Consider the following 24,840-nt stretch of genomic DNA (forward strand, 5'->3'; position numbering starts at 1 on the left):
ATAAATACCTATTATGGCCTCGATCTACCATATTTTTTATATATTTTCTTTGCATTATAAAAAATTAATTATTACAAAATAAACAAAATTTTTTAGAAATTTAATAATAAAATAATAAAATAAAAATGTATAAAATAATAATAATACAATTTTTATATTTAAAACCAAATTTAACTAAAATAAAATATAAAATTAATTAAATAAAATAATATTTGATAATTTAATAATTATATATACAGGCTAATTATTTTTATATTTAAGTCTCTTTCATTTTCCCTACTATTAAATTTTAAAAAATATTTTTGTTTAAAATTTTATAATTAAAATATGAATAATTATAGATAATTAGGTTGTAGCCGCTTTTCCTTATTATATATATATATATATATATATATATATATATATATATATATATATATATATATATATATATATATATATATATATTTTTTTTTTTTTTAATATTAAATTGTTTTATCAGTTTTTATTATTATGCTCTTTTGTAATTAAATATCAATTATTTTTTTATAATAATTAATTATTATTAATAATAAATATTTTTATATATTTTAATTTAATTAATTATTTATTATTTATTTTTATTAATATATGCGCTTATTTGTTTTAATTATTAAGAATATTTCTTGTATTATTTTTAGACTCATAATATGCATAGCTTGTCTATTGCTTATCTCTATTTCCTTCACACAGCTAAAGTCTTTCCAATTCCCCTAGAGCATTGCCTCCTCGACTTTTCCCTAGTTAACTATTTCTACTCTCTCCACTTTATCTCCTTCTCTTTTTTTTTTTGTCTCTTGCGCCTAACTAATTAAATGATTCCTCCCCAAGAATTACAGTTACAATTCCAATTCCAATTCCAATTCCAATTGCTGTGGCAGTCGCATCTCTGATGTAGGCGCTTAATTAAATTAATAAACTTGTCTGATGTTTATCTGTCATGATTAACAAGCAGATCTCGGCAGATATACGATATGCATATATCCGCTGGCCCAGTCTTAATTATGACAATGCGCACGAGCTAACCCACTGCACGCACTCACTTCAAAGATGCCCAAGAACAGATCCCAGTACGAGTCCCACTCACAGATACAGATACAAATACAGCTACAGCTACATGCACAGCTATTTGGTTACACAGATACACATTTACAGCTAACGAATTGCGCCTCTTTCATTGGCTAACCAGGTATATACACACACACACTCACACACACACACATACTTGTGCATATATTTATGTACCACATTCGTGTCAGCTATCGGCTATATATATACGTGTATGTATATATGTATGTGTGCAGCCGACTCTCGTTTATGTATCTGCATCTGTAGCCGTGGGCGTGGCATGGGTGGGCCACAGATACAGTTACATGTCGTTTGGCAGCATAAAATCAGGTCAAAAGCAAGGCACAAAAGCATTTCTAGTTAAGATTAATGTAGACAAATCTAGTCAGAGTTGATCCAAAAAGAAGAAGAAGAGGTAGAAATTTAATAGAAGTCAACGAATTTAAGACGGCAAAAGAGTTTCTCTTGGGCAGAAGTTACGCAAGCTGCTGACAATACTTAGTTGAGCCATGAGGATGTTTTAAAATGAATATGGAAGAGTTTCAAGTTCTTTATAAACATAGATAGAAACATGGTAAAAATTTAAATAAATATGTACAGGCTGTCAAGAGATCATATCTGGCGTGAGCTGTATAATGTATAACATGTTTTATTGTAAATTAATTGATTGTATATCTTATAGAGGTACTGCTATATCTACAACTCAAAGAATTATATATATAGACTTTAGTATAGTATAGACTTTACTGTAATATTGTAAATAACTGTTTTGTTCAGAACTCATGGAGTAAATTTAGTGTACATTTATCCTTTATACCCTGATATCCCGTAATTTGCAGCCACAACATCTCAATCAGAACTGATTGAACATTTGGCAAACTATCTGAGGTATCGTATAGCTCATTAACTGATTGAGACTGATTGACGGCGTTGCTGATTGACACTTTGATTGATGGACTGATTGAGCAGCAGACTGAGCTATATGATTGATTGACTTTAAAAACTAAATGAACTCATTTAGTGACTGATTAACTGAATAACTAAGTAACTGACAAACTGATTGACTGATTGTTTGATTGATTGACTGTCTGATTGATAAGAATGATGGCTTTAATTTAAAATTAAAGGAAATTTTTAATCATATGCAGTTTAAGCCTTAACTTATATTATTTTAAACTCATAATTTGATCTAGTTTCTAGTACTAACTAGTGCTACGATTTCTTATTCCTTGGCTCACCGAACTTCTCATTCATTTTCTAGGTTTTCTGGGATAATATTTTTCCAAGGATAATATTTACTTTTAATTATAAATAAAAATAAAATAAAAACAGAGTCTAATTGATCAGCACACGATCTTCAGCTATTCATAGCGCATGATCAGCCTCCATATACGTATCTTCTACATCTCTCCCCCTCTCTCTGTCACTCCCCCTCTTCCTCTTCTCTCTCTTCCACATCTTAATGGAAATTCCTTTGGTTACGAGCGTGCCGTACAATTGTGTTATGTAAATCGATATCGATATGGTTATGGATCGCGCAATTAGTTTGATTGATTGATTGGCATTCAGGACACACAGCACCAAACAGCAGCAGGAGCTGGAGCAGTAGCAGGAGTAGCAGCAGCCCAAACAATGAAGACCTCAAGACAGAGAGAATTCGAAATTCTTTGGCTGGCATTTGCGGGCGGTTTGTTTTTGTGCGCAATTTATAAAGTTGCTGACACAATATAATAGCGGGCAGGATAGCGCAAGGAGCACGGTTAGAGCACGCCAAGGTATGGCCCGGCCGGGCAAGACAAGGACCAAGGATCGAGCCAAGCCAAAGCACCTCCGCCTTTAATTCTCGCGAAAAATTAAAAAGGAGCTGCAGCGCAAAAGTATTGTATTACCATTTAGAGAGGGAGACACAGCGAGAGAGCGAGAGAGAGAGAGAGAGAGAGTGAGGGAGATCCAAGCTGTGTCGCCTTGATAAGACTCCAAGTCTATATAAAAGGTCCTTAAAGACAATAGGGAGCCGCAGCGTTTCCTTGCGCCTTATTCTCTCTCCCTCTCTCTCTCTCGCTCTCGCTCTCTGCTCTTACTCCTTAGATGTATATTTATTTATATTCCTTATCACAGATCAAATTTCAAGAGAGAACGCTGGGAAAGGATGTGCCTGGATCTTCTATAGAACTAAATATAAATAAGCAAAAATACAAATAAAAAAAAAACAAATTGAATGAAATTACTCAAAAGTTTTTGTTGGGCGTAACTGAAGTCAATCGTGTGGTTTATGGAGACGTAAGACTTGAGTTATGTAAATTTGTCATAGAGATTATTAAATATATGTAAGTCATAGAACATCTATGCTCCATTGAAGAATTATTACTAGTAATACTACTATTTCTACTACTATTATTATTATTACTACTATTAGAGCACTTACTACTGCTTCTACTACTATTATTACTACTACTACTATGACTCTTTTTATTAATGCTCCGGCGAGAGATATTACAGCTACTATTAATAGTACTACGGGTACTACTACTATGATTAGTACAGCTTCTACAAAAACTACTACTCCTACTAGTTGTACTATTTCCACTTCTACTACCATTATTGGCATTGCTTCTACTAGTATTATAAGTACTATTTCTACTTCTACTACTATGAATAGTACTATTTCTACTTCTACTACTATGAATAGTACTATTTCCACTTCTATTACTATTATAAGTACTATTTCCACTTCTACTATTATTGGTACTGCTTCTACTACTATTCTGACTACTATTTCCACTTTTACTACTATTGCTATTGGTACTACTACTACTACTATTTTTACTTCAACTGCAACCATTACTACTTCTACTACTACTTTTAAGACTGGCTTCTTCCACTGCTACTATTACTACTTCTACTACTATTACTACTCTTAGTACTGCTTCCGTATTCTATATATAGAATTAATTGACAAAGGATTCCTCAAAAAGAAGTTTTCAGGTTTTATATTGCCATAAAACCAAAAATATATTTTAATAGAGTCTGGAAATAGGTAATCTAGATTTATCTAGATTTAGCATTCATAGTCCTATCCCTCTAAAAAGATGTTAATGCAGCTTTAAATATATGTATCTTTCATAGAACTTTCACAATCTTCAGCTCAAGTTCATCTGGTTTCGGTGGTTCAAGTCAATGCACGCTATATGGATCGGTGGGTATTATAGGGTTTACATAAGTTCCAACTAAGAGTGTGAATGCTGTGACAAAGACGATTTAAACGATTCGTCAGAACTGAAGACCTTCATTAAGTTTTGAGCCAGAATTTGGTAACTTGTTCTACGTTCGCCTTTTATGACCCACACACACACACACACACACACACACACACACACTGAAAGGCAAAATTTCACAATTTTGCTTACTTGGGTCTTCATTTATTTAGTTTAGTTGTTTTTTTTTTTTTTTTTGTGGCCCTGGCGCTGTGTCCAGATCCAAGAGCCAAGTGCGTTTTGACCTCTTCTTGGGTACGTGCCTGGCCTCAAAGTGTGACAAACTGGTTCAAGTTGTTGTCAGTTGTCAGTTGCTGTTGTTGTTGTTGTTGTTGTTGCTGTTGTTGTCTTCAGTTGCTGTAAGCTGTTATCTCGTTGTTGTTGTTGTTGTTGCTTTTATGACTTAATGCCGCGTACGCCACGCAATTTCAATTACAGACCAATGCGTCGACCCAGCGAGTCGCAACTACAGTTGTAAGCTCTATACAACTGTTACACACACACACACACATACAAAGCTAACACACTCACACACACACACACACACACTTGTCTCTAGCTAGTCCAACACTTTCATTAGGCTGCTGCAGCGTGTTCCAGGTGTCAAAAGGGAAACAGAAAATACAGGACGGCGGAGCAAGGCATAATTTATGAAAAATAATGCAGGCTAAGACTGAGCGACGAACAAATACCCTGTAAACTGTGAAAAGAAGCGAAGCATGACAAGAAGAGTAAGCAGTGTATGAGTCATGTAATAATATATGTAAATGCATAAGCACGAAGTCTGTGCGACTAAAAGATACCCTGTAAATAGCTAGGAGGACGAGGACAAAGAACCCTGACAAAAGCAAAATCAGCACAAGATTCGTTATAAACTATGCATATACGTATTTATCTACTAATTCTTCAGCTGCACGACTAGCAATACCCTGTATGAAAAAAGAATATACTGGCAAAGGAAACCATTTTATGGTTAAATATCCAGTTACATATAAATAAAAACGTGCACATGTATATTCTTAAAAAAGAACATAACATACCCCACAACATTCTCTAGCTACAGAGTATTACAAAAAAGCAGACTCCTAACTGGACTAGGGAAATGACCGTCGAGCTTAACCCCGGCACGTGTCGGTCTTTATGAATTTCGCCCCGAGTTTCTTGTAGTTTTACTACTTCTGTTTTTTTATTGCCACTCCCCGTCTTCTTCTTCTTTTCAGCTAGTTGCATGTATTTTTGATGTTCACAGCGCAACAATTGTGGCGAATTTAGAATTTAATCAAGCGCCACACAAAAATACATTTTTGCATAGCAAATCAAGTGCAGGTGCAAGAGCAAGGAGAATCGAATGCATTTTTTATATAAAGCACAGCAAAAGTAAATGATAGGCATGGTTAACATGAACAAAGCAACTAAACCTTGCCACTCAAAACATATCGTTTGATTATATTTAAATAGACGCTCACACGCTTTTATATTCTTAATTTAACACTTGCACAAAAACAAAAATATTTGAGGATTTGAAATTTTGCGCCAACAAACAGCTGATTGAACAGTGTAACCATACTTTGATACACCGATACATCGATATATGTAGAGAGCAAGAGCGAGAGCGAGAGCGTTATCTGCTCACTTTGCGTTGACAGTGCCATGTGAGTAACCAGATGAATTTTTACACTATCGTATGTGTTTTGCAAAAACAGCTACTCGCAAAGTGAAATACCGCTTTAAAAAATCGCTATTAAAACATTTGGAAATTATCTTAAGCTAGCTAAAAGACAGCAGAAAAATAATGTCTGAGTTACGTGTCATCGATTTGCATAAAATATATTATTTTTCGTTAAACAGTGCAGTCTCTTGCCGCATAATGCCGGTCTGGCGTTTAACATTTTTGTTAACAGCTGTGCAGCGCCTTAACATAATATCGCTTAGATCCGATAATCGAAGAGTTCATTCGAAAAAATAACATTGAACGGGACGGACGCTAAAATGCTGAACTGAAAATAGTTGTGGGTGTTTTTTTATACAGTGATTTTGTACGCTCCCGCGCCGCTTCAGCCCAAAACGCAGAGGACGAACGAGGAAGTCACGCATAAAATCAAAATACGCAAAAACTTAAAATATCAAATCAAATAATAAAGTGCAATTTGTGAAGTTAGAAATCAATTAACGATACCGTTAATCAACAGAATACCAATAATAATAATAACAACAACAACAAATCAGAATTCATCATGAACTGCTCGTGCAAATGCATGAATGTACAAGTCGGCCACTCGAGTAGCGACAATAACAATAAGCCCGAAGCGATTGATTTGACTGTGATGCTTATGAACTTTAAGGAGAAACATCCGAATTTTACCTACTACGAAAAATTTATAGATTTCTTCACCAATGTAAGTCGTTGCAGTATATATTTATACATATACATATGTATTCAAAAATATAAGTAGATCTAACATAAACATGAGTATATACATATATGTATGTACATATACATACATTATATATTTGTGCGTATATTTAATTATAAGCATTTTATCGCATTCTGCTTTATGCGCAGCGTAACCATTTTCCACGCAGCATAGGGCCTAACTACACACCCAAACTTCCACACATACACACATGCATACATATATACATATGCTGTGTGCGTGTGTATTATCGTTCTTTATGCTTTGTGTGCCGGCAGTGCCGCTGTTGTCTGCCTATTCTTGACACACACACACATATATACATACACATACAGGCGCACGCATAGATATGTATGCGTCAGTGAACCAGCGTGCGAGGAGCAGCAAAACAAAATAGGGTCATTCATGAAAAAGAAAAAAAAAACACTGCCTTTTGTTGTTGGCCGGCCTAAGAAATTGCCTCTCTTCCTTTTGCCTGACAATTGGTACTTTTTTGTTGTATTTAATGCACAGTTAGCAGTGCCAGTGCTTGCATGTGTGCGAGTGTGTACGGTGTATATGGTGTGCTTGTGCGCACTGCTTTAATTTTGCCCTACACCTGTTTCTGCCTTCATCGCTCCTTCGCTAGAGACACCCTGTATACATACATATATGCTCGTTTCTGCCTGCGCCGGATTTTTTTTGCTTACTGTATGCATCTTTATACTTTCTGTCCCTTTCCAACCGATCGCATTATTTTCTGCTATGCATTTTTGCTTTTACTTTATTTTGTTTTTATTTGGTAAAATCTGTTTTTTTTTTTTTTTTTCTATTTAAAAATTTTAATTTATCTTCTATTATTACCATTAAGAGATCTGTTAGATCTGCAGGTAATTACCATGTAGAATTTAAGGCATGACTTCATTTCGCTCTCTCTTATACAGATAAGCCGTATAAATACTTAAATTGTTAGAGATTCTATGAAGAGTTCGTATATTATTTAACAAAAAACCCCTTGTATCACTTTTAATAATACAGAAGCTAATTAGAGATGCAAAAAATATGATAATAAAGTTATTAAAGTAATTAGGAATAATCTTGAGAATGGTAAAAAAAAAAAACCAAAACATTTATACAAAAATTTAGATAGGGATATATTTAGATTAAAATGTTGCGTTCTATTATGCGCAAAACTAATCAAAACTTAAAAATATATTATAAAGTTTGAGCATATGTATGTAAATATGTATATACATTCAAATATATTCTCTTGATAAATGCAATAACTACGTATCTGATAATGATAATGGAAACAATGAAGGGAAGGAAAAAAGTAGAAAGGCATCTAAAAAGACAAATGACACACTATTTAACAATACTAAAAGTAAAGAACTTCTCACAAAGCGAATGACTACTGTAATTTAAAAATAAGAATCATAAAAGAATATAGGATATAGAGAGTATGTCTATCGTGACTCAATGACTAATGTTTGAATATCAAGACTCGATTATTTTGACGATGACAAAGCAAAACTGTATAAAAAAAAAGAGAAAAAATACTTTAGACAAGACGCGACACGCGTAAAGCTGCAAAAACACTTTGACTCTTTGTGTGTGTGCGTGTATGTGTGTGTCGTTTTCAAGGTTAAATCAAATAACAGCTGTTAGTTGACCATTTTCGCCGCTTCGCCGTTTTCTTATGTTTTTGTCTTTCGCCGCAGCCGAAGCTACTAGCTGCACGTGTCACAGTTTGACGATCGCGCTGCTCGCACTAGTCAGCGCTGCTCAAACTGCAGATGAGCCGCTTCAACAACAATTCGATATGCATATGCTAAGCAGCTGGACTGGCCACACCCATTGCACAAACAATTCACATCTAAGCCCCAGCCCCAAACCCACCCCCCACCTCTGTCTGCCTCTCTTTTGCTCTTGTGGATTTTTGCATAATGCGTTTATTTTGATGGAAATTGAATTGTTATGCATTATTATTATTATTATTATGGTTGTTGTTGTGATTGTTTTGTTGCGGTCTGGAGATCGTGCAAAAGTTCTTCAGTGTTGCTGCTGTTGTTGTTGCTGCTGAAAGCGCTGAGGCGTACAACAATAACAACTACAACAGCAGCAGCAGAAGCAGCATTAACAACAAATAGACCAAAAGTGTTATATTGAATAATTCAAAGCGCAAAACAAAGCAGCAGAAGCAAAACAAAAAAACTGTATATCTATACATATAAAAAAAAGTGAGTATTATAATACATATGTATGCACACACATGTGCGTGTGTGTGTGCGTGTGCATACATAAATATGTAAAAAAAAAATACTCTGCGTGTGTGTGTGTGTGTGTGTAGCGAGCCCAAAACGGAACGCTTTTAGAATAAATTACGAAACTGACGACAAACACAAGCAAAGCCAAAGAAGAGGAAGAAGCAGAAGAAGGAAGGCAGCGCCAGCACCAGCAGCAGCAGCAGCCGAAAAATAACAAAAGCAACAGCAACCGCAAAGGCAGAGCACAAAAAAATAAACTTGTTTATACATTTTGTTGTATAAACAAGTTTTGAGATTTCCAAACGCGACCAATGGCCAGCGAACGACCGGGGGGCTGGAGTAGTATAGGCGATTGGGGAGTGAGAGAGACAGAGAGGATGGATGGGTGAGGAGAAGAGTAAGGAGTGAGTAAGCCTGCCATATGTAGGGCAGGGTGTAGGACAGAGCAGCAGTTGACAAGCAGCTTCTTTTACAGCACTCCCGCCTCACTCGCACTCTCTCGCTCTTTTGCTGTCCCTCTCACACACACTTCAACCGATTGTCTTTATGTATTGATGCGTAGGCCTCTGTTTGATTGTCTCAAGTTGAAGTTGAAGACGAAATTATGCATAAAAGAAATCAAAATTAAAATATAAATAACAGGCAAATGTGGTCTGGTAGCGTTATAAACAAGGCTATTTAAGAGTTTAATAGGCAAATGTGAGATGTGTGCGGCGCGTGTGTTGCACTCGGCATTCATTCAACCGGCTATAAAAAGATCTATTTACCATAAAAAAAAAGATTATCAGCATCATCAACAATAACAACAACAACAAGAACATCAACAGCTACAGCGACAATGCAACTGAGTTGGACGCAACAGAAGCAGCAACAGATAAACAGTTAACAGTTGTCAGAGCAAATATATATACATATGTATATGTACATATGTATGTAATCTATTCTTCTGTCTTGGCGATTCCATTTATACAAGAGTCTTGCATATTGCATGAGCACATGTACGAACTGTTATATATGTATGTATGTATGCAAAGAAGGTATTCTATATAAGTATTTTAATACAGATTTACATACATTTACTACAACTGTTAAGCGTATTTCAAATGCGTTTTATACGAATTGCAAGCGTAGCTTACACGTGCTCGACTAAAACTATTGCTATATAAAGTTGTATACTAAAATAAATATGTTTAACTATGTCTAGAATTGCTCCCATGCACAGCAGCCAAAATGTTCTGCAATAACAGACTGCAGACTGTTAGTGTTATCTAACAGCATTAATGCTGTCAAGTCCTAACATCTTCCAAGCATACACACACACACACACACACACACACAGTGACGCTGACACGGTGCTCTTATCAACATTTTTAGTTTGTGTCCAGTTTAACACCCCAAGCAAAACTCACGCTACAGACGGTTTTTTTTTTTCTAGGTTATCAAACGGTAAAAATAATAACAACAACAATATAGTAAATTTGTTGCTGACGTCGCGTCGCGTCGCTTGGTTCGTGCCTTAATTGATTTATTTATGATTAGATTCATAATTAGTTTGTTGTTTTTTATTCGAATTTCTTTAAGCTCTTTACAAATTTGTTTATTGTACGTCTGCTGCTGGCTCTCTCTCTCTCTCTCTCTCTCTCTCTTTTACTCTCCATCTCCCAACGAAATACCGCACCTGCAGACAGAGCAAAAACAAAATTATTACATTTAATTAGCATGACAAAACACTGTTAAATAATGTATATCAACTGAGGATTGAAGAGAATGGGGAAAAAAAGCAACACACGCTCCGCTCAAATAACAATAATAAAGATATTAAAATGCTAATAGAAATATATATAGTGTTTACATTTGCATAATTAATTTATTTATAGTTATGGCTGACGAAATCAAAAGAAATGCGAAGAAAACTCTCTGCCCCCCACTCAAAAGCCAATCAATCAACAAGAGAGAGCGAGAGGGAGAGAGAGAGTGAGACTGAGTGCAGTGCAATGCAATGTTCTAAATATAGTTATTATCAAATCAAATGTAAAGAACGAAGTGGAATAGTAAAAATATGATAGCTGCAAATGAATGAAAGAAATGGGAATTGAAAGAAAATTTTGCTGCTGTCGAAGGCGGCTGTTGTTGCTATCATCTCAGTGGCTATCAAACCTGCACACTAAATTTGTCAATACTTGTTAAACTGTGTATCAAACCCCCACTTGTTGCTACCAACAGTTGTGACTATCAAAACTCCATATAGGTTGCAGCGCATGTGACTGTCAAACTGCATTGCCTTCATTGCTTGTCAAACTGCCGCACATGCTAGTTGCTCCAATTGTCGAAGTTGCATTGCTTATCAAACTGTCTGGCACACTCTGCCTTATCAATAAACCAACTATACGTGACACTCAAACTGTGCAGTGTTTGACTTTTTAATTGCAATGATTATATTAATTATCTCTTATTATAATGCATATTTGATAATACATATATACATAAGTATATACTTTTTCTAATCAACATTTTAATATTTTTGCATGACGAGCAAAATTCAGAGATTGTTTGTGCAAAATTATTTCATTCTCAAAAAAAGAAACCAAGAGAAAATATAAATAATGAATACAATAATATATAGGGTGAATTTTGTAAAGAAAATATTAGAAATTATATTCATATATTATGAAATATATCAATATATATGATTTTTTATTTTATTGTATTATGAAAACGCAAATTTTGCTACTGCCAGTTTAAAGGACAAGGAAAAACTTTGACTCTAACAACAATAACAGACCGCAAAACTGAGTATGCAAGGTCACCGTTTGACAGCCGCTGCTGAGAACAATTGATATTAGTGTAAGAAAGCAAAGCGCTGTTGCTCTCACCCAGTCTCCCAATGTCGTGCTCTCTCTTTCTCACTCTTTCTGCCACTCTTTCTCAGTCAAGCAGAGCAGCGCGTGTCGCTTAATTGAAAACCAATGTTAATCTTTAACAAATATAACCTTGACAGCAGCAGTAGCAGTAACAGCAACAACAATTGTCCAATGCTGCCAGAGTGTTAAACTTTTAACCTCTTAACAGACGTCGTTGTAGCAGCAGGCATTGACCACATGCACTCGATTGGCCGCCTTTGCCAGTGTTGCCAATTTGCATGTAAACAAAACTATAAATTCACAAATGGCTAAAAATAAACTACTACTACAACAACAAGAACAGAAACAACATTCGCATGGCGAATAGAAAATGAAAACACCTTCTGGCACAGCACAGCTTTAATTTAATTTATTCAGAATAATTTGACTATATTAATTACGCTATATATTTATAAATATTGCTTGCGTGTTTTAAGGGGTGATTTTTGTAGAGGTTTATAGCCTCCCGCTCTCGGTCTTGCACGCACAGGCGCTGAATTTATGTCAAAAAAGATTTGTTGACTGCAAATAAACGTAAAACAAACGCACGTAAATAAACACACGGAATACACATACAAAGTGAACGTAAGAAGTGCACCTAGCATACACACACATGCATAGATAAATGAGAGTGAATAGCAAGATGGCGCAGTTAGTAAACAGTAGCTCAGCTGTTGTTATACAGTTGCAGAACTGTTGCTTAACAGCGAGCTCTAGCTGAACAGTGACTTACTTCTGTCGCCCCCTGAGCTGCTTTAACAGTGCTCTAAATGTTGTTGTTGATCTTGATGATTAGCTGCGCTGCTTAACAGTGACTCAGTTGTAAGACGGCTGCTTTAAAAGAGGGCTTGTCTTTATTTATTCTCCTTTTTTACATATCATTTAAAAAGAGAAACTATTAATAGCCACGCTTATCGGGGTTTTCAGTTAGCCACCGAAAGAGAAATAATAATAAGAATACCCTCGAGCAAATGTCAAAGCGTAGCCAAAAGATGAGATCATATTATAAACTAACAATTAAGTGCAGACAGTCACAAAAAGCTCACACAGACGCACGCACACATTCGCACAAAATTTGCCGCTGTTTGTGTATTTAATTTGAGTTAGACACACACTCACACATATACACACACACACGCATACAACTTTGTGTTAAAGATATGGCCATAGGCCCAACTCTATGAATAAACACAACGCACGTCAAACGAAAATTGTTTGTCAAAGTTTTTCGATAACACGCCTCAGCCCGTCGAGCCGGCCCGCCCTCTCGCTTACTTGCCACTAGGCGAGACTATAAAAAATATATAAATAAGAAAGAGTGTTGTAGGCGACTATATGATACCCTATAATAAGCATAAAAATAATCTAAAATAGAAAAGTTATTTAAAATTATTTTATGATGATAATAATAGCATTTTAATCATTGTAGCCTTGTTATGAAAAACGATAAATATTCCATTCTACTAATAATATCATTTGAAAGATTTTACTCTAGCAATATTTTTTCTGAATTTTAAATGACATATTTCCTCTACTCTGGAACCTGTTGAAGTTTTAATTATAATCTCTCTCTGCTAATGCATATTTTCAATATGCCTGTTGTTATTCCAAATTTGCATTAATTACAGGGTATACAAACCGGACCCGGTCCACAACAGCCAGCCGGTGTGTAAACAATGTTGCGCTTAATTTACTGTTATGCGCACGTCTACCTGGCACCAGGTCCATGGGCTTGAACTATTATAATGCACACTCAATATATATACCTAGGGCGCAAATATAGCCTTAATGTATATACATATATGTCTATAGAATAGAGGTATATATATAGGTTTTATAAACATATGTCTAATCAGACGCCATATAGGCATTATAAGCTCGCGAGCCCTATGCACACGTGTGCACGTTTTGAGCTGGGCAAATGTTACTTTATTAGTAAATAACTATGTAAACCTTTAATCGTAGATTGGGGGCCCTAGACTGCCGGCAGGCTCGATGCGAGTTGTTTGTTTGGGTCTGGCTGACTTATCTGTCAGCTTTTCAATTTGTTTTCAAACGACATTGAAAGGCTACACAAACACAGACTGATGCACTCAGTGATAAGGAAAGCTAACCTAAAATAATATAATAAAAAAAAGACCAATGATTAAGGTTCGATGTGAGCGAAATATCATCGAAATAATGACTCAAATTCGATTACGCAAATCTCTAGGCAATCGATTGCACTTTGAACAAAGTATTGACTCAACTTGAGTCAGTTCTTTTATAGAAATTTATATCAAAAGACAGTCATTCTACTTTATAAATCACATTTAGACATAATAGAATTTGTAGAGTATCAGAGGCAAAATATCTGATACTTAACAGGCCGATAAGCTGTTAAATGTTAAGAAGACAACATGCTGATAAAGTGGTAAATAGATAGATGCACTGTTAAAAATGTGTAGTTAAAATGTCAAAAGAATGTTATTACTAATTATCCTTAGAATAAGCTTGGTCAGATATTAAGTTAGGGGCCTTTTACACAGTTAAACTGATTAGCTAAATATATTTTAGTTGTTGCTAAGTAGCCAAAAAAAAATCCAGAATATTCTGCCATAATGTAAGAGATCCAATATACATACTACATATGTATGTATGTACTTTAGGGACTACCAAAAGAGATATCGAGAGTTTCATTGACAAAAACTAGCTTTAATACTTTAGATAAAATATATATAGCCCTACACATACACATATCCTTTTGTCTTTGTGTGAGTCATCATGTAAAGGAGCCATGCTCAAAAGTCTCTCAGAGACCAAAGAGGCCAAATCCTAAAAACCAATGGAAAATTTTTGCTGAGCACCCGGCACCAAAATAGCGAAAAAAAAAACACGAAAAATAAAAGCAGGCAAAAACACCAAAGCAAAAGCAAAAGTCAAAAAGAAAAAAAGAGAAAAAAAAAACAACAGCTAAAATGAGAATAAACGGAAAAGAATCGGAATCCGAATTGCCAATTCGCTCGTAATCCAAAAGAGAGGCAACTACGGCATGCTACGCCTCCAATCGGCACGCCCTATCTCCCCTCGACCCCTACGCAGACGCCAAGTCGCTGTGCACGCGTGCTTCGCCAGGGCCCCAGCTGTCTAAAGTTGTTTATGATAATAGCCCCACCGACTGGGCAAAATGTGTTTGCGCTTTCCGAAAGAAGAAGCAGATAGAGAAGAAAACAAAAAATATAAAAGTCGAGCAAAAAATCAACAAAACCGAAGAGGCACCAAAATAAATACAGCAAAAAATGGAATTATTTTGTGAGCCGAACTAAGTCGCAAGAGCAAATCGAACCAAAAAACGAAAAAAAAAAACTAAACTAAAGAAAATAAAAGCAGAAGAAAAAAGAAAACAAAAGTTGAAAATGAAAAAAAAAAAAAAAAAAAAAACAGTCAAGCAAATCTATAATAGATTATTTTCGTAGTTTCTTTTGTGCGTTGATTTGTTTACAACTTATTTTCATTTTCTCTTTTCTTTTCCTATACTCGTTCATGCTAGCGAAGCGAAGTATATTAGGGACTTGAAATGGTGTGTACTAAAGTTAAGATTAAAATTTAATTATTGTTGCCCACTTATTCATGGCGCCATTAAAACTAGAGACTTGGAATTTGAAAGTTTATGTCCGGTGTATAAATACTAGATAAGAATAACAAGTTGAGGGAATTACGCCTATATATTTGAAAGTTTTATAGCTAAATTTTGTGAAATCTTGTCTGGGATCTAGTTTAATCAATAGGTCTATAGCTTAAACTACTTTAGAGCTAAGGTTCCAGCTGGTCTGTAGTAAGCGTACATACCTATATAAATAATATGATCTATTTACGAAAAATTCATATTTAGCACTAAACAAGTATTATGCAGTCAGTTAAGCTCAATTTTTTTCGTTTTGGCTAATGAAACGAAATGAGCCGAGCTATCATAGAGCAATAAAAAAAAGTTCATCGAAAATAGAATAAGAAAAACAAAACAAAAGCTAAATTAGGAACTGAAGTGCGAAAGAGACCGTGAATGAGAGAGACAGAGGGAAGGGTTGAGAAAAACAAAGACTAAAGATTAATCTAAAATTTTCATTGTTTCAAGAGTAAGAGCTTTATTTTATCTCTGGGCACATACAACAAAAGCTGCTACCTAAGATTGCTAGGCAACAAGTTGTATTAACAGCTGCTATTTAACATGGCTATCCAACATCTTAATGACTGCTATTTAACATTGCTCGCTAGACTACATAAAGTGAGTTCTGTTAATTTGTTATTCTTTTGCTGCCTGACTCTCTGTTATTAGCATTCTTCAGTTAGTCTGTTAGCAAGCCTTCGAGTAACATACCATGTAAAGATTAGCCTTGCTCTGTTAGCTTTGATTACAGCACTTTGCTAGACGAATCTCTTACCAATAAGCGTTACAGTTTAATTCGCATGTTTTGTTGTTGTTTCGTTTCGTTTTGTCGCGCGTGGCTAATTGAAACGCTGTGCATTAGAGACGTTTAGAGATCGAGATCGAGACACAGTGACAGTCCCAATCGTGGTTGCAGTCGCAGTCTGCGAATCACTTAGTTAAAACTAACGCCTTGGATATAATTAATGTCGGGACAATCAATTATAGTTGCCCGACCAGACCCGGTTAGCCCAGGCCCAGACGCCGCGTCACAAACAATAACAATAACAAATAAATAAATTATGCAAACTGTGCAAATTCATATTTAAAGTTGTTTTCGTATTTATTTACTATTTTATTTTTATGGCAAATTCTTCTCTCTGCCGTCGCCTGTCGTCTGCTGTCCAATGCAGTTTGTTTTTATTATATAACCCGAGCGAGCTGTTAAAATTGTTGTTTTATATTTCTCCCTCAGTGCAGACAGGCGTTAGGGGGCGGCTTGGGGAGCGGAGGCGTGGCGGCTATAGCCAGACAGTCTGATATGAATACCAATTGTTTTTGTTTTTGTTCAAAGCATATTTTCAAGTGTGCAGCAAGCAGTTGAAAATGCATTCAATGTGAAGCTGCTTGAACAGTTTGAGCTGTGCTGTTTGATTAGATTTGTGAGGGAGGGTCAATAGAGTTTGATGTGCATTGCATTTTAGTTAAAGCTAGAGTTCTATAGCGTTTTATAAATGCTTGAGCTTAAACTTTGACAGCCACTTTTAATGTTAACTTTTACATATAAGCTATAATGTTAAGCCTTACATTCTTGTTTACGCTCTTTTATTTAACAGTCACCTATTATAACTATAAATCTTAACAGTCTCCTTTCAAATGAAGCTAGCAATGCAGTCAACTGTAAAGTATTGTATGTAATGTTAAATTAAACAGTAAACAGTAAATAGTAGCAGTTGCAGCTGCGGCAACAGCAGCTCATTAAATATCAATTGAACAGCAGACACCCCTCTTATTATATGCAATTGGCGATAAAAGTCAGCTGTTAAGTATTTGCCGCAATTTAAATAAAATAAATATATAAAAACATTTATACATATAAATACTTTTTGCTATTTTTTTGCAAATTGATTTTCGATTTTCGTGGTCAGCTGTTGTTGCTTTTGTTTCCTGACGTTACGTGCGGGTCGGCACGTTTGTGAACGAGAAGAAGCAGAATCAACAACAACAGCAAAAGTAAAAGAATTGAAGTGCAAAGAAGAAGCAGAACATGCGATGTTTTATTTATTATTATTTAACATGGCTCGATTAGCATGCATTTTGCTCTTGGCCATAGAACAAATACGATTAATCAAATGAGCCATAAATATACCGATACATGTATGTACATATGTATAAGAGTGTATGTGTATATGTGGGTGTATTTGTGTGCGTCTCAATATAAATGGCATTTTAATTAGACAGCAAGTGCAGGGAGCAGACGCAGGCGGTAGATGGCGCCACCAGCACATAATTAGCAACAACAGCGACCGCATTTAGTTTCAATTAACAAAAAGTCAACAATTGTTATTGCTTAGTGTTAATTAAGCGACAACAGCAACAGCAACAACAACAACGACAACAACAACAGCAAGAGCTGTTACTGCTGCTGCTGCTGGGCTTCAATGGTTATTGCCGCGTGGGGAAGTCATTGACATTTTGCACATTGCAACAAGAGATGCGCGTTACAAAATGCTAGTATTGCCAACTTGTGCAAACAGACAACAGAGGGCGTTAGCGTAGCAGCGTGAGCGAGAGAGTGAGAGAGTGGGCGGATGGGCGAGTGCGGGCTAACGGTTGCAGTTGTCAACATTTAGCAAAAGTGCGATAAAGAAAAATCTATGAGACTAAGAGAGATGAGTAGGCGAGACTAAGAGATACCCTGTAAGGTTTTGCACATTATTATTAAATGTGATGTTAAAGTATTTTTAGATAAATAATATATAAAATATAATTAAAAATAAAAATATAAAAATAAAAATATATAAAAATATAAATAAATAAAAATATAAATAAATAAAATATGTAAATATATAACAAAATAGAAAATGTGCTGAACTGTTTTTACGCTATTCATTTGTTCTGTTGAACTATTCCTTTCTTAATGATATGATTTACAGAACAAGTGTTTTCTATGTCTTTATATACCTTCTGCACTCACTTTCATATTGTACAGGGTATCTTAACAATGCGACAAAGCCTTTAGACATACGGGCTCCGTCTCTCGACATGTTTTGCTTACCATAAAAACCGTTTGTAAATATGACTGTAAAGGCTGGCAAACCGACTACATAAGAACTGTCTCTAAAAGCAATGACAACAGCTCATAAAAATTGCAATTGCTGCGAAGGCAACAACAACTCGAAACTGATATGACTAGAAGAAGAAGACGCAGCTTGCTAAAGCATGGCCATTAAAATTGTCTATATGTATATATAAAAATAAATAAATTTTGCTATATCTGTGTGAATGAGCTTAAAGGCGCGTCCAAAACACACAAAACAACACTTGACATTAATGAATGCAATCGCTTTGTTGCTGATATTTGCACACAAAAAAAAAAAAAGAAAAAAGCTGAAACGAGAAACGAAAAAACAAAAAAGTACATAAAAATTAATAATAGTCTTGGCTGATTAGATATTACAGCACCAAGTAAACAAGTCGTTAAAAACAATCAACATGCACAACAAATTTAATGTGCTTGCATAGGCGACACAAACTGTGCCAGAGGGCATGGTCACACTGGCAAGGCGAACATAATTGATATTTAGAAGGAATATCAAAATATTTACATAAGAATACAAATTTATGGCCGCAGATGACAGAGACAGAGAGCATGGTCACACTGGCGAGGCAAGGTCTAGTAATTGATATGAATAAATCAATAAATATATAGATTTAAATTTATTATATATACTCAAAATTCTTTGTTATCAATATTAATATCCAAATGTCAATAATAATTATGTACAAAAAATGAATAAAAATAATAATTAATATAATAATATTGAAATTTCCATAATGTAACAATATGTTGTCACAGTTAATCAAAAGGTTTTTGCATAAAATTTAAGCATATGTTATCTTTCGTAAAATGCAAATGTTAACAAGATGTTAAGTTGGCTGTCAATGCTTTAAGACATTGATTAAGAATCTGAACAAAATGTTAACAATATATGAGCGTATATGTAGATTAATAATTCAGCAGATTTTTGGGTCACTTTGTTTATCCAGTGTGTGTGTGTACACACACACATAAATACACACACACACACATCACGTGTACATAAACATTTTGGCTTTGGTCGCAATTGCAATGGCAAATGCGGAAGCACTTAGATAATGCTCACAAATAATACGAATCACACACACTAATCTACATATACACATACTAGACTATATATACCCCATATATATATATATATATGTGTGTGTGTATTTCTTATATCAAACACAATTCGGACAGCTCGAACATGTTGTACATTTTATTTATGCATTTAAATTTCACCTGATGATGATGATGATGATAATGTTGTTGACAGTACTCTTGGGTATATTTATAGACTAAAGCCACTCAAAATGATTAAGCTGGGTATATAGCTTATCTGGCAGTGTATGTAACAGACTTAGCATGAGTACATGTACCTCTATATATATTCGAAATGTCCGATAATATGTCTGAGAGTAAGCTGCAGGAGCTACAACCCAGAACCAGTTATATACATATATCATAACATCCAGTTTTGTTTTATCGAAATTTAGATGATCTCTAAACATATTCATATGATCTATACAATATATTGTATGAATATCTGCTTCTATAATGTATAAATGTCTAGCATTTGTTTCATTTCCATATTCACTCCATTAAATAAGTCTGGGCATATGTTAGATTTGATGCTACCTATTAGATTACTCTCACTACAAACATATATATACATATATAGTATATCAATCTACATAGCTCGCTCTAGAGCAAATGCTGACCAAAAGCCAAGCCAAACCAGACAGATAGACCGACAGATAGAGAGAGACAGAAAGCACATTGTCATTTGATTTGTGTTGACGTTTGCATTTTCTACCTTAATTCAATTTAATTTTTACTCAGTTGAATTGCCCGGCTGGTTGTTTGTTTGGTTAGTTCATCGGTGGATGCCGCAGAATGAGCAGAGGCGCAAAGGGTATACGGGTATTGTGTTTAAACTAAGTGTCAAATTTAGCATTGCTGTCACACAGCCAACACGTGCTATGGTCACTGAAGCGACAGCAATGGAACGACTAGCAAATACTCTATGAAAATGAAAATGCTAAAATGAAAACAATTTTTAAGAAATTTGCATACAATTGTTAGATATAGAAGTTTTAATAGTACCATAATGTCTTTGTAGTATATGCATAAGCTAAGGTATATCGGACTATGAATATACCTCTACCATTCCCAACTGTATATTTATTATAAATACACTATATTCTATTTATTTATACTTCCCATTGTAATCAAAAAACTATTTGATGTATTTACCTTAATGCTATCTTTCAAATCTTGCTCTCTGTCTATCGTCTGTCTGTCTGTCTTTCCCTCTAATAGACAAACGTCTGTGTTTTTGCTCTTGACAAGGTTTTTATTTCTATACAGAAAGAGAGAGTGAGAGTAAGAGAGAGCGAGAGGGAGCTATTTCTGATTGTGCCAATAATTATGCTGCATGCAAACAAATAAGAATGTTCTTTGGCGTATACGACTAGAAGATATCCTGCTAATTATGATTACAAAATTATATATTTAAATTAGAGTTTTTATCTTAAGGTAGATCGAAATTAATACCAAATAGAGTTAAATTGACTAGGTTAGTGTTGGTGAGCTAATATATATACCTACACACCAACTTCCACTGCCTAGCCAACATCCAAGTATATTACCCCACTTACCCACAACTGGCAATGAAATCGGAGAAAGTCAAGTAGTGCTGTTGCTTTTTGGAGTCTACAACATTTTGCCATTGCACTAATTGTTTGTTGTTTACTTCGATGGTTCAGTTAGCTTTTTTTTTTTTTGCTCTATTTTTGTTCTTCATTTTTTTGATAAGGCGCTACAAGCGACGCCCACTTGACATGAACATTCTCTGAAACATAATTGACAAATTTGCACTTGAACTACTGTGCGATGTGCCTCAACAAATATGAATACAAATAACTATATATAGATATAGATATATACCTAGGTGTATGTGTACTTACTCCCAATAATTTATTATTGAAATTTCAAGCAAAAAAGTTTTGCAACTCGCACACAATTTATAGGGTATATATTTGCTTATCGGTCGTGAAGAAAAAAAACACTTGTCGCTAATCAGCCATTGACCAGGAGATAAGAAATGAGCGCACCAAAAGGAAATCAACTTTACCGCTCGATAATTAATCAGCAATTATTGATCAGTTTTATCGATACATTTGCCAACACTTGGAAAATATTGTGCAAGTCCAAAATTTGTCATCCATTTGCAATGCTGGTCTCTTCTTATCAATGTTCATTGATCAACAACATTGGGTAGCAGACAGTTTGGCGAAATTTCATTCTATAGATCTAAATGACCTAAATCGATAGAGAGGGTCTGGCTAGACTCGAATCAAATTCAATTTTGTCCTCTATTTAAATGTTTTTATATGTTTGACCCATATATCAAAGCTAATGGCAATTGCTATATGTCTGCCTCTCCCTGTTTCTCTCTCTCTCTTTCCCTCTGTGTCTAAAAACACGCCTTTCTCTGTGATTTTCAAAAGTTCAGCTAGGACAACACAGGTATTCAAAATATTTATTGTATTTGTATTAAGTATATTATAATAAGTGATCCATCTCTCCATCTCCTGTATCAGAATCTCACTTTAATCAATATTCCTATCAAAAATTTTACAATAAATAATCGTTTTTCCCTCTGCTTCCAGGCCATTGGTCCCATTCAGGATGTGAGCATAAATATTGTCCACCGTGAATTGGTCTACACGTTACCCTTCGATGAGCAGAATGAGAACTGGCGCTTCTACATGTGCATGAACTGCACGGACGTGGTGTTTGGGCGACGCCACGAGGGGGAAACGCCGCTTAATGGCTGGTACATCAATGCGAGCCTGCGGTGCACCGAGAAGGATCTGATGTACAGATGCAACGACAAGTCCTATTCGGAGGCGTTTAAGATCCTCATTCCGGACTTTACAGCTCTGGCACCGGAGGCAGCTGAGGCAGCTGTAACATCCAATCCGTTCATTGATTCCACTCTGAGCGACAGTTTGCTGCAGCGCCTCAAGATACTGGAGAACTGTCACAAAGAGGGCGTGGAGGCCGAGATCAAGGCGACCACGGAGCGCGTCGAGCGTTACACGGATCAGCAGTTTGCGCTGCTCAAGAGCTATCAGGAGAAGGAGAAGCAGGACTACGCGCTCCTGAAGCGCATCATCATGCAAGTACCTGACAGGGCGCTGCAGCTGCTCGACAATGGCCAGCTCGCTGCCCTGGAGGTAACGGGTGCCGGCAACGTCGGCGGGGGCCTGGGCATGGGCGCTGCTGCTTCTGTCCAGTCAACGTTTGGGGCTCGACGCCGGAATACGATTAGCAGCCGGCGCGACTTGGGTATGCCGATCACGCCCACCACGCCCTTGCTGGGTGGGCCGCCAAACTTTTTGGCGTTCACACAGGAGCCACAACAGCAGCAGCAGCAGCAGCAGCAGCAACCGTCGCAGCCGCAGCCGCAGCAACAGCAGCCTCCGTTACCTAGCGCCACAATTTTGAGTGCGCGCAAAATGTCAAACTTTGATACACCGCCTGCCACACCAGAAGCCACGCCCATGAGCGTGGGCAATAGCCCCACCTTTAGGCAGCAGCAGCAGCAACAGCCCTCGGCATTGGCCAGCAACAGCCTGCTGCCGATGTCGCCAGCTGCTGCCGCTGATGATGCCGACGAGTGTCTATTTGATCTGGAGGATGTTGATGGACCACAAGGCCACACATCCCACAACTATCAGCAGCAGCAACAGCAGCAGCAGCACCAACACCACCAACAGCACCACCAATATCAGCGACTGCAGCAACAGCAGCATCAACAGCTGCAACACCATCAGCAGCAACAGCAACAGCAACAGTTGCTGACTCAGCACGAAGACAACATGAGCGATGCAGACGAGGCAGAGGGTAAGTTGGCTGAGGGTTCTTATTGATGATGAGTGTGTTAGCTCTAAAGTCCATAAGAGATCCTATTGTATACCCAAAAGATTCATATCTATCCCAATTCTTAACTTACTCTCCCTCTCTCTTATTATAGATGCTCTCGATTTGGATAGCTCAGTGGCCATTGCGATGCATGGAGCCAAGGCGCGAGGCTCTTCCACGGCGCAGATGCATTTTGCGAATTACGCACGGAGTCTGCCCGTTGAGATAGCCAATTCTCCGCTGGCGGAGCGTGCCAATAATAATAACAATCAGCAGCATGTGCTGCTCGAGGATGAGGAGGTGAGTACAGTGAATACTAGCTAAAGGAGAATATCACATTTAAACATTCTCCCTCTCTCTCTCTTTCTCTCTAGGTGCTGGACAATACGGTGGATATTGCAGCTAGCATCAAGGCCTTGGCCAAGAGTGTTCATGGCGAGGCGGTGTTTGGTGACTTGCCACGCCCACGCTTGCGGTCGCAGATCTAATAGAGGGGGAGCCAACCACACCACCAACAACAACAACAACTACTACAACAATGTGCACCATAATTTGTTAAAGGAAAAGTGAGGAGAGGTCCTCAGTTGTTTATGCTAAACTAAATTAGTTTGCTCAAGTTAAAATTTGGACTCTTGAAGCGCCTTCATCCAACACACACATACACACACATACACCCACCCACGCATACTATGTGTATTTACATATATACACTCACATCAACACACCTGCATAGGCATATGCACCCAAAACATTTAATTAAGATAAAAGTTAATCAAATATGTTGAAGCAAATTTCATGTAATTTTTCTCAATTATCATTTGGAAATATTTTCTGCTTCCCTTCTACATATATATATATATATATATATATATATATATATATATGTATATCTATATAGAGTTTTTTTCTGATAAGTGAAAAGTGTATTTTCTTTTGCAACGTATGAAAAGTGTCAACGGGGCTGTTGTTGGCCACCGTCTGATTTGCAATTAATTAACTGATGATGTTGTTAGTTTATACAATGAATTAATTATATATCTCTATGCATACAAACTACAAAATACAAAAACAAAACAAATACAAAAAGTGCACACGAACCAAAACGTGGTTAACTGTAAACAAATTGTTTTCTTTTTTATGCAAATATCAAATTCCTTTGTAAATATACGCAAATTATGCCTGTCATCAATCGGATATAGGAAACTGAAACTGGAATTCGATGTGAAATTGCTCCCGAATAAAACAAACAACTAATTGTTTCCCATGTTGGCTAGTAATAAGAGAGAAGAGAGATCCTATGTGTG

General features: G+C 36.2%; 1 protein-coding gene and 1 long non-coding RNA gene across 2 annotated transcripts; both read left to right on the plus strand.

The window, feature by feature from the left end:
* The first annotated feature begins 6,067 nt into the window (after positions 1–6,067).
* On the plus strand, positions 6,068–24,659 carry PRAS40 (Proline-rich Akt substrate 40 kDa). The gene is made up of 4 exons (XM_018106782.3): positions 6,068–6,736; positions 22,279–23,518; positions 23,649–23,836; positions 23,911–24,659. Exons 1-4 carry the CDS (start codon positions 6,575–6,577, stop codon positions 24,022–24,024), a joined length of 1,704 nt encoding a protein of 567 aa, XP_017962271.1. The 5' UTR covers positions 6,068–6,574; the 3' UTR covers positions 24,025–24,659.
* LOC149091055 (uncharacterized) lies at positions 8,103–16,632 on the plus strand. The gene is made up of 2 exons (XR_016196938.1): positions 8,103–8,973; positions 9,084–16,632. It is a non-coding gene; the product is annotated as an uncharacterized LOC149091055 (long non-coding RNA).
* Positions 24,660–24,840: the final 181 nt, after the last annotated feature.

This window comes from Drosophila navojoa, chromosome 5 (genome assembly GCF_054131105.1).
Source record: "Drosophila navojoa isolate 15081-1374.11 chromosome 5, UAZ_NAV_1.0, whole genome shotgun sequence".
NCBI lineage: Eukaryota > Metazoa > Arthropoda > Insecta > Diptera > Drosophilidae > Drosophila > Drosophila navojoa.